Source organism: Xiphophorus hellerii, chromosome 15 (genome assembly GCF_003331165.1).
Source record: "Xiphophorus hellerii strain 12219 chromosome 15, Xiphophorus_hellerii-4.1, whole genome shotgun sequence".
In the NCBI taxonomy this organism is placed as follows: Eukaryota; Metazoa; Chordata; class Actinopteri; order Cyprinodontiformes; family Poeciliidae; genus Xiphophorus; species Xiphophorus hellerii.
In genome coordinates, this window is record NC_045686.1 from 14,840,019 (window position 1) to 14,851,226 (window position 11,208).

Sequence of the window (11,208 nt, forward strand, 5' to 3'; positions counted from 1 at the left end):
TTGCTTTTTTTATACTATCTTTTAAAAATGATTCTAGAATTTTATGTCATTTTCTAATATGCAATTTTGCCTTGCATGTGCATGAATTGGTGTTGTTGTGTGATATTGACAAATATGGGAGAGGGGAAAAAAAGTGATAAAAACATCCTTTAAAAACTGGTCCAGTTGTTTTTTCAACCTCCCCACCAGAACCTACAACAGCTCTGCACATCAAACGCAGCTCAAGGTACCGGCGAAGCGTGCGGTACCTACCGCTGCCACCAGGGGGCCCCAAGAGCAATTTATTTGTTCTCTTTTTATCAATAAAATAATAATTTCTACATACATTATCAAATATATATTATTGTAAAAACAAATCAGTTCATAGTGAAATTGTGTGTTTTTGATATTATAATGACATAGAAATTATTACTAAAAAAAAAAATCAGCTCCATTGAGGGGGCCCCTCTTAGTGGCTCTGGGGTTCGAAGTGGCTGCTTAGTTTGCTTGTGCCTTGGACCGGCCCTGGTCTAGTTTATCAGAAATAGGGCACGTTTTAAATTCACACAATAATCTTCAAATTCAGCTTATGTTATCTGTTGTTAATTTACTAGTTAGATGCTCAATGTGGAAACAAATAGAAAGAGAAACTGCGATGCCTGCTAGGGGATGTATGTCCCAACTCTTAATTCTGCCACTTAAAGTGTGGGGCGATCATATTTATAAAAAATATTGTCTTTCATGGGATATGGCAATATTTTGATGTAACAAGTAACAGCAAAATTTAACAATATTTTTAAAAACTAATTTGTATGTTCTTTGACATACAAATGAAAAAACAGATTGAGTCTTATCATAAACAATACAATCATATAAGAAAGTGAACACTGCACAATACTATTAATCATACAGTTATAGCAGAAGATAGTTTATAAAAAAATATGAGCCAGGTTAGGAAAAAAGTCACCCTCACTTAATAGAAACTGACAACAAAAGTATGCAATACAGTTTATTTTTTTTTAATTCTGTCATTTCTCTCAATACAAATACATATCAATGTAAAAATTCATATCAATGTAAAACTATGACCTCATTTAATTCCCAGAGTTTGCATACAAAGCCTGTAATTTATCATCCTTAACTCTGTAAATACAGAAAACAGAAACTAAATGAACCAACTGGGAATCAGAATTGGCATAAGACTTAAAAAATTATGGCAGAGCACTTGGAACCTCCCTGATATCCTATTCTCATAGTAGGACCAAGAAAAAAATGCTGTATTTGTTGTATAAAGATTTTAAAAGCTTCATTAAAAAACGGCACACAATCAGAAACAATAATACAATTAAATAAAGATTTCCTTCATTTATATTTCAGTAAAAAACAACTACTTTTAAGTTATCTTCTCTATTACAGCTCAAAAAAAAGGAAACTGAAAGTATTTACACCCGGAACATTAGTTGGAGGTAGGCACCAGATGAAAGTATTTACAGTGTTGTATGTAATCATACCACTTTAGTTAGGCCTACTTATGGTGATGGAATGAGGAAGCATCTGTGTCAAGTAAAGAAGTCTGGCAACTTGCAGTGACACAGAAAAAAAACAAACCTTCACACGCATATCTTACTTCTAAAAAAACCGAACAAGTTTTGGCCTAAACCAGAAAATCAAGATAGCGGCACAATTAATGCTGATAAGAAGAACCTGTTGGCTTTGTAAGAAAAGAAAGTAAAAAATTATACAGTGAAGGAGGAAAGAAAAGTTGACACATAGTGCCACACATTACTTCATGAGTAAACATAAGATGTATTTAGTAATAAAGTGCTATATATTCCTCTAGAAATAATTAACATGCATAATTATTTTTCCTCTGATGTTTTCCTCTGATCATCAGAAATTATTTAAAACCAGTATAAATACATAAGGAATGAATTTCATAGATATTCCACTAAATTTACCAACAATAGACGAAAAAATATATATTCAGTAACCACATATGGAGTTTCAAGTGCTTTAACTGGAATCAAATGATTGAACTCTGCAACTAAACCAAGTATTTCTGTTACTGAAACCTGTACACGGCATAAAGATGTGCACAGTTATATAAAATGAGCTGGTATAGCTAGTAAAACAACCACAGAATTATCCGGGAAAATCCTTTAAGATGTTGCAGTACACAAAAATGATACAATAAAGTACCACATATTTGACACTACTCCTACATAAAGTCAGCTTTCCATAAAATGACAGCTTGTGAGAGATCTGATTTGTTTCAGATTGCTTGTTATTTTTCTAATTGTTAACAGAAACAAAAGCAGTTGCTCCTGCTTTTGTGTCTTGTCTCCTACTGACAACTTATATTGCTTTATGTCTACAAATGTTTAAGCCAATCATCATTTGCACTTTCTAAGGTTTCTCATCAAAATGGCATCATTTAAGAAATAAAAAACAAGATCCTAAACTTAAAAGTGGCACTCCCTGGGCTTTATGTGACGTTGCAACGGAGTCACTCAAATACACCACAAAAAGAAAAAGGCGTGAATCATACACCTAAAGCTTTCTGTTGCTACATCTGATGAACTTAGGGTCAAGGGTTAGGGTAGAGGTGAAGCTCTGTCCTCATTATTTTCAAATTGTTTGCTTGTTGACTATCTGCAGCTTCAGGTCAATTCACCTCTTTGCCATTGTGTACCTTAATACTTTCATTTTATAGCCAGAAATAAACCAATTTGTCACTTAACCTATAGATCAGTTTATTTTTCTTTGTAGCCAGTTGTTTTCAAGACTTATGTAGATGGTGACAAAACACTCAAACCTCACTTTATTTTCTGAATTTTTTGTGTTATATCCTATTGTCATTTATTTTTGGGGGGCTTTGGTTCTAAAACCAATTTAGGTTAATTCATTTTTATGAAATACTAAGATGACACCTATTAAAACCAAAATGTATTGTGCATGAGCTGGCAGATATGATTTGTTGGAATCAATTAAAATAGTTATTTCCTTACAGTGCACTATGGTAGAATAGAAATAAAGAAAACAACTCTAACTGTTGGTTGTAGTTGCAGGTGCAAAATTTCCCCTGGCTACTACAAATGTATTTCATAAGAAACATGTCAAAGTATATGGCGGCATTATACAGCCACAAAAGTGGAACACGAAAGAACCAAGAATGCAAAGGTACAAAATGACAAAGAAGTGACGTCAACAGCACCTTTTAGCTACACAAAAATCCAATAAATGTAAACACCTCATTGTGATTTGAGCTATTTATAGAAAAAAAAAAAGATTTACATTAACTGGACTCAATACCTAATGCAGTACATTACTGTAATATGATGACATGATGCTTGTAGATAAGAGTAAAACTGGCAGTCATTAATTTCTTCTAGTCATCATTTGAGATTACCAAATCCCATTTGCTAAGAATATTATCTGTTTCTTCCTCTATCTGTGCGCCAGCCTCTTCGTCACTTGTTTGTCTGAGAAGCACATTTTCCAACTTCAGGTGATTCCTTGTCATATACATCTCCTCAAATGTTCCTCCTATATTGTCCTCTTTGCCGCTGTCTGAAGGCTGCATGCCACCCAACCTTTCGCTGATGTTAAAGGTCATCCCTGGCATGGGCAGCATTTCTTGCATGTCCTCAGGATTCCAGTTACTACACATCACCCTCTTAAAATGACCTGCCTCTGCTTCCTGTGCTTTAGCTTGAATCAGAGCACCGTACTCATCTGACAAGCAGTCAGACCGTTGTGAGTGGACAGTGGGCATGGTTGGGATGACCTGAGAGGCATACTCAGAAAGAAGAGGAACATTCTCACACTGATTTTGTTTCTGCTCACCTCCCTTTATCTCTTCCCTCTTTCCTTCCTCCTTCAACAATGGTAGGTTTAGATGGACGTTAAATGTACCAGTTTGTAGGTTTTTGGTAAACCACAAAGCTGAGGACTCTGTATTGTTATCTATAGTTTGCTTATCACTAAATGATCTCTGATTAGATTGGGTTGGTGCCTGAGTTTGTGATGGTAAAACAGGGGGCCTTAGGGAGCATGGCAAACTCTGCAATAAAGCACTAACCTCTGTCTGCGTAGGTGATTGCCCGAATGTTTCAGCTTGAGGCTTGTACCCACTAGAAGAACTATCATCTTTAATTTTAACATCTTTCTTCTCGTGACAATCTGCATTTTTCTGGTGCTCATCCTTCAAGTTATTCACAGCAACTCCTTCCTCAGACTCCCTCTGTCTTGTGTTCTCTCCACTAACTTTTTTAGTGATGACAGCGGCATAGTCATCTGACAAATTATTCATGGGTTCTTCAGGTTCTTGTTGTACATCTGACCTCTGAGGTGCATATGGATTCGGGGGACACAGTGAAGGGTATGGAATGAAGGGTTGTATCCCAAGAGGTGGCTTATTGGGAATAATACTGGTTAGCTGCAGGGTGGCATGATCAGGAAGGAACACAAGGGGACATGGGTGAAAGGATAGTTGATTCTAGAGAGAGAAGAATAAGACATGGCATGACAAAATTGTACAAGCAAGTTAATTGTGTAAATGCCTTTGTGCACATGAATATGTATTCAAATTACCAATATATGTGGGCTTGTCTGTTCCTTCCCACTCAGGTAGTTGTAGAGAAGGTAACTGACCAACACAATTATATAAATGCAAAGCGATGGAACAACAATCCCCACAACCACTCGCTGCAGCTGCATAATAACAGGGTCTGTGGGAAGAAATTGATCAGAGTCAATAAAATGTAAAGTAGATCCACAATTTTATACATTCATCCATCCTTTCTCTTCCACTAGTCCAAGGCTGTGTTTCAAGGGTTAAGAGGTGCATGAGGGAAACCCAGGCATCCCTCTTTCCACCGAAAACCAATAAGTCATTTACAGGGATCGAAAGGTGATCCAAGGTCACAAGGGTATGTCATCTCTCCAAAATGATCTGGTTCTACCATATGGTCTCCTCCCAATAGAATGTACCAGGAATACTCCCAAAGGGACAGATGGAGTAAGCATCTTGAACCACCTCAACAGGAGACTGTCAATGCAGAGGAGCAGTGACTTGGCTTATGAAGGTGATGGAGGGCCTTACTCTGTATTTAAGGCAGAGACTGGCCACCCAGTGGAGTAGGCTCATTTCAAGCACTTGTGGCCAGGATTTCAATCTTTTGATCATGAATCCTTATCTGATCACCACAAGCGCAAGTTAGACAGATTAAGCCCTACTTTTTCCATTCTTATACCTTAATGGTGATTCTGAAGGTCAATGGTCGTTAGCCTGCATCCTTCTGATTAGAACACTCTCAGGATACTGTCTTCATTTCTGTGGTGCCTTTTTTTTTAATGTGGCGAGGCTATGATACCAGTTGATGTTTATTCTTTCCATTCGGTTTGTTCTTCAGAATCTATTTGGTTGCCAATAAACTGTGTAACCTGTTCCTGATCGCCATTTTCTTGCAGGATTCCAAAGTACTTGCAGTTTCCATAAACATAAAACAGCAAATACTTTGCAGTTTTTGCCAAAGAGCAAGAAATCTTTCTTTCTTTCTTGGCCTTGGCCTGTATTCATCCAGTCAAAATGAGATTAAAATGTTCATGCTCTATATCACCATACAGACTACGAAGTTGATCTAGAAAGCATTTTCATTCAGCTGAATTAAACCAGATGTTCTGCCATGAAAAACAAAATGAATGATTTTGTTTTTCAGTTTTTATATCTAGTTCAGCAGCATTCTTTCCAATCGGCCTTTTCCAAATCAAAAGAATGCATTTCACAAACACGTTTGTCACAAGGTTGTACCTTGAGGTGTGGTTATGCAGTGCCAAACTGAGGACATGGACTGCAGTGGTATGGAGAGGAATCTTGATTTGGCAGAGAAGCAATATTCTGTATTGTAGTTCATCATGTGATATTTGAACAGGCTGTTCTCCACTGGAAAATGAAGCTGCAAAGCAAAGGTGCATAGATAAGCTGGTGCTACAAAATGTTAGTCACAATGTCCCTGAAAATTTTGAATAAGACAAAGTACTAATTCAGATGCTGCTTCTTTGTTTTACCTACTGTACTAAAAACCGTAATTGCTACCATACAAATTTCTCGTATGGTAGCAATACCATACGAGACTTTGGTCTCGTATGGTATTGCTACTTTGGTTTTCTGAATTTGATGTCCCAGATTATGAAAACATTGAATAAACAAAATCTGAGTAAATACAGAATGCTTTATTTAGATGATTCTTCATTTATTCAGGAGGAAAAAGCTATCCAATCCAGCAGAGCTTAGTCAAAGTCAATAACTGGTAATATTCACATTAGTGGGACAGATCCTAGACAAAATCTACTGATGATCAAAAACAACAAAAATATCTATCTTAAACCATTTCAAAAATTCCCAAGGATTTTGGGAAAATATTCAGTGGACTGACAAGATTAAAGTGGAACTTTCTGTCGAGTGTACGTCTAGTTACATCTGGTGTAAAACTAACACACTATTTCAGAAAAGGAACATTATACCAACAGCTAAATATGTAATTTGGAGCTGCTCTGCTGCTGCAGGACATGGACGACTTGTCATAGAGGAACAAAAATTCAGAGCTCTACCAGAAAATCTCATCAGGATTAGTTTCTGAACTCGAGTTCAGAAGGCAACTCCTTTTTCCCACTGGGGCAGATTCCCCAGGATATGTTTTTCCCCTTCTTAAATGAATTGAAACACATCTGGAAGCAGGTTTTGTATTCACTAGGTTTGTCTCCTGCAAAAGTTAGTTTGATCATCAGATACGTTTAAAAGGAGTTAAAAGCAAATGAAATCTATATTTATTCTTTTCTCCAGTACTATTTTGTGCATACGCTTGAGCATGAAAGAGTTTCGAATGTTGAGATAATCTTTCTACAAACTTGTAAGACATAACTGAACAGTTGTGCAGCCGTCCTCACTTTCTTCTTACCATATTTAATATTTTTACTCACCACTTGATTGCGGTGGGTGCTGAAGATGGAGAGGTTGTAAGACATGCGATGGTAGATCGTTTTCATGGAAAGCGCTGGGGTGTGGTTGTTTGGTGAATACCTCACCGGCCCATTTATAGTGACAACTGCACTGTTGTTCTCTATTTCCACAGAAACCAGTGGAGGGCCTAAAATTGCTAAACACACAGATGTTTTTTTTAATTTATATATCATCTAAAAATCATTAAGCCTAGCCTTGCAAATGTGCAAAGTTGGGTTCAAATATCTGTTGCAAATGACACAACAAAAACTACTCAAGTCGGTATGTTTTACTTACTCTCTGACTTTGGATCAAATCTTTTGTTTGTCTCAGTCCATTTTGAAGGTGATTTTCTTCCCAATGCGCGAACTCTGGCGTAGTATCTTTCTTCCTCATCTGACGTCTCAGCACTCAGATCGCACCAAGTCCGTACAATATTGGTGCACTGGTCCACTGCTCTCCAGTGCTCCCGTTTTCCTTTTCTGACCTCCTTGGGGATTCCGTAGCTGTGAGACACAGGTCCAAGCAAGGGGCAAAACAAAAATTGAAACTCATAGCTTTGAAACACTTGAGCAGAAAACAGGCTACTTTTCAAGGACACATTCACGCACAGTTTATTGATTGTACATTTACTGAGTATGAACTTACATGGCATATTGCACAGTAAAGAGTGTGCCATCTGGTGTGCCATTTCCTGGAAACCAGTGCAGAACATTCCTCAGGTTCACGGAAGAGAAGCTGACATTAATCGGTTTGGGAGGAGAGGAGGAGACTAAAAGGAAGCAGATTAAAACGTTCAGATTGCTAAAGACGCAAAGCACGACTTCATATAAAGTCACATAGCACATAATGCCTGAGGGGGCTTTTATATTATTTTACATTGCTAATAACCTCCACACTTTTCCTGTGAAACAAAGTGAAACCTTCTGCTATAATCTGCCAAGACACTAAGACATATTCTGTATTCAGTACTCCTACCTACCATTACAACGTTGAGACAAAAGAAAACCCCAAGTAAATCAAAGAAAAGGATATTGGAAAGTATAAGTCAGGAGATGGATATTAGAAAAAATTCAAAGGCACTGAATATCTCCCGGAGGTCAGTTAAAACCACAATCAAGAAATGGAAGGAGTATGGCACATGTGTAAATCTGCCTAAATCAGGCTGTTCTCACAAATGGAGTGATTGTGCATGAAAGAGACCAGGGAGAGAGGACACCAGGACACCTATGACTACACTGAAATAGTTAAAAGCTTCAGCAGCTGAGATGGGAGAGACTCTGCATATAACTGTTGTCCGGTCAAAGTTTTATGGGAGAGTGGCAAAGAGAAAGCAACTGTTGAAGAAAACAGTTTGAGTAGAGTTTGCCAAAAGACATGTTGGCGGCTCCACGGTCAAGTGGAAGAAAGTTCTTTGATCTGTTGAGAACAAAGTGGAGCCTTTTTGCTATCAGACAAAGCATTATTTTATGACCCAACACATCCAACTAAAGATACAGCGAAATGGTTTGCAGCCAAGTCAAAGCCCAGACATTAATCTGATGGATAATCTGTGACAGTACTTGAAAAGGTTCACAGCTGATCCCCATGCAAACTGCCATAGCTGGAACCGTTTATCAGGAATAATGGAGTAAAATTGCAGTGCCCAGATGTGAAAGCCTGACTGAGACCTCACCACACAGACTCAGTGCTGCAATTGCAGGAAAAGGTGCATCTATTAGATACTGACTTGAAGGTGGTGAATAATTATGCAATCATTTATTTTACATTGTGAATCTAAAACAGTAAGGGTGATAATGTAATGAATTCTTCCATGTCCCACATGAAGTCATTGTATATGAATTTAATTCCTGCTTTAATGTAGTAAAAAAATTGATAAGTAGTCTAAGACAGTCAAAAGTATGTTTGCATTATAGTGTTCTCCTGTATGCAGAGCAGTTTTAACATTTTGTCATGTGTTTTAAATGTGAACCCAAATGCAGCAGGCATAATGTTCTGTGTAGAGTTAATGTAAAAATAAAGAAATAAACTTATTAAAAAAAGAGAGAGATGCCAGAGTAACACAAATAATCAAAAAATAAAGCCAACCAGGCGACACAAGGAGATAGCGGAGAAACCAGGGAGAAGTGACGAGGCGAAACGGCTGGTACTGACTGACAATGAAGTGCTTAAATACTGGGAGGTTGATAAAGGAACTGGGCTGACTGCTAAAGGGGTTGCAGGTGTGGGTGAAGGGATCAGGAGGCAGACTGAGTAGAGGGTGAGAGAAGGTGGTACAGAGGGTAAAGGAGAACACACAAGGGACTTGAGAAATAAATCTAACACTGAAGAACAACTAAAGAAACATAAATAAACTATAGAGACAAAGAATAACTAGAAACAAGAAATAAGTTAGACTCACTAAGGAAGAACTGAACTGGAAATGGAACAAGACAAAACTAATGGAAAAAAACTGAGCACAGAAAATGACAAAACCAAAAACAAACAACCCCAAATCCTAACATATTTCCCTTTTTTGTTGCCCAATCAAAGCAGTTTCTCTCATCTGTGACGTTGAAAACCTCCAGATTTTCTGACCTATTATATAAAATGTTTGGTTGACTGACTTGAACTATTAAGTCTTTTCTCAACATTTCCAGATCTATTAAGTTCATGAGAGAATCTGCAGTTCCATCATAAAATAGTTCTTATTCTGAGCACTGAACATTTTCTTGATGGGAAAAAAAAGTATGCAGGCCATCTGATTGGACAAATAATCAGCATTTAAAGTGGTAATAAATATATAGAAATATATATATAACTTGTTTCTATTTAAACAGAAGGCATGAGTAACTAAAACAAAGGAACTAGTAAAAGCACGACGGACTAATGAATGATCCGAGCGTTTTATTTGCTCAAGTTGCATTGAGGGGCATGCTGCCAGGTGCATAAAATCTGTTAACTACTTCTATTCTGATTTATCGTTAAATGTAATAACCGTGCATAAAGCATACCCTTTAAATGTCAATTTAATTTAAGCAAACATTAAAACTATAAAAACAGAACTGATATTTGGTAAATCAGTTCAAAACCACGATAAGATTTATTTCGGGGTTTAAGTCTGTTTCTACAAACATTAGGGTGTGAAATACGTCTAAAGTAAGTTTTTCCTTTCAATCTAGAGATTTTTTTTATGGAAACAAAAAAAACCCCCCAAACCAACAGACCTAAAATAACAGTTAGTTAGTATCTCCCGTTGCTATCCGCGCAGCCTTACCTGCGCAGCGCAGAAGAGAAAGGGCAACAAAAATGAGCTTAGTCCACATCTTGGTCCGGAGAGGTCATGTTTTCCGGAGAAACCAGCCCGGGTGAGACACCTGTCCTTGGACAACTTCTCCCCTGAAGATTGAAAGAAATCAGCAGAGACGAATAACCATTTCCCCCAAAAAAAAAAGAAAAAAAAAAGAGAGGTTTGTCCCGGAGAGATTAGCTCCCACTGTTCAGTCTACCTGTAAAAAAAAATCAATGATTTACGCCAACAGGTTTCCGTGTTCGGAAGAAGGAATGTGGCCTCACTCGTCTGTGCACATAACACCTGAGCAGGTGCAGCCCTGAGATATGAGACCTTCCCGTACTTAGCAATGCTGCTTTTTCTGAACTTCCGTCTTGAGAGGGTTTTACAGCCAACACATTTACTGCCCTTGTAATTATGAAACAGTACAGCAATTGTTGACCTTAGACCCTCCGTCTAAGGTCAACAAATCCGCGTGTGAACAGATACGGACAGACACAAATAATCATCAAAAATAACTAGATAAGAACACGTAGAATATGTCATTTTGTGCACTATAAATCTTTGTAAATTATAACTTGAAACTCTTACGTATTATAAATCCTAATATATGAATTTCAGATTATAATTAACTTTTAATCTTGAACTTCTTTTTCGTTGTTATTCTAATTTATTGAGGACTAAATGACATTTGGCCGACAATTTTCAATTCATAGATATTCTTAACTGTGTCGCCAGGGGTTCATGTATTGTTTCTGCAGAAATGAATAGATTTTATCTAAGGCATATGTTTTCTGTTCACCTTCAATCTTCAATGGAAACCTTGAAGAAACCACACCATCTTTGGACCGTGTGGGTGAAGGCACATTAGCAAAGACTCTTTGAATTAAAAAAAATAAATAAACCAAAAAAAAGTTTCTCTCATTTTCCTCGGACCTATATTTGAGCAGCTTCAAGC

At 37.3% G+C, this 11,208-nt stretch overlaps 1 protein-coding gene across 1 annotated transcript; it reads right to left on the reverse strand.

Annotated features, from left to right (window-relative positions):
* Positions 1 to 975: 975 nt before the first annotated feature.
* Positions 976 to 10,537, reverse strand: il20ra (interleukin 20 receptor, alpha). The gene is made up of 7 exons (XM_032585777.1): positions 10,236 to 10,537; positions 7,628 to 7,751; positions 7,277 to 7,485; positions 6,961 to 7,136; positions 5,792 to 5,936; positions 4,573 to 4,709; positions 976 to 4,477 (listed from the first exon to the last, which is right to left on the reverse strand). The coding sequence occupies exons 1-7, from the start codon at positions 10,282 to 10,284 to the stop codon at positions 3,368 to 3,370; spliced, it is 1,950 nt and encodes a 649-aa protein (XP_032441668.1). The 5' UTR covers positions 10,285 to 10,537; the 3' UTR covers positions 976 to 3,367.
* Positions 10,538 to 11,208: the final 671 nt, after the last annotated feature.

Coding starts and splice junctions, on each gene's coding strand:
- il20ra (XM_032585777.1), bottom strand. CDS start 10,284: ATGTGGACTAAGCTCATTTTTGTTGCCCTTTCTCTTCTGCGCTGCGCA. Junction 7,486..7,627: donor TTTACTGTGCAATATGCCAT/GTAAGTTCATAC, acceptor TGTGTCTCACAG/CTACGGAATCCCCAAGGAGG. Junction 5,937..6,960: donor GCACCCACCGCAATCAAGTG/GTGAGTAAAAAT, acceptor TTTGCTTTGCAG/CTTCATTTTCCAGTGGAGAA.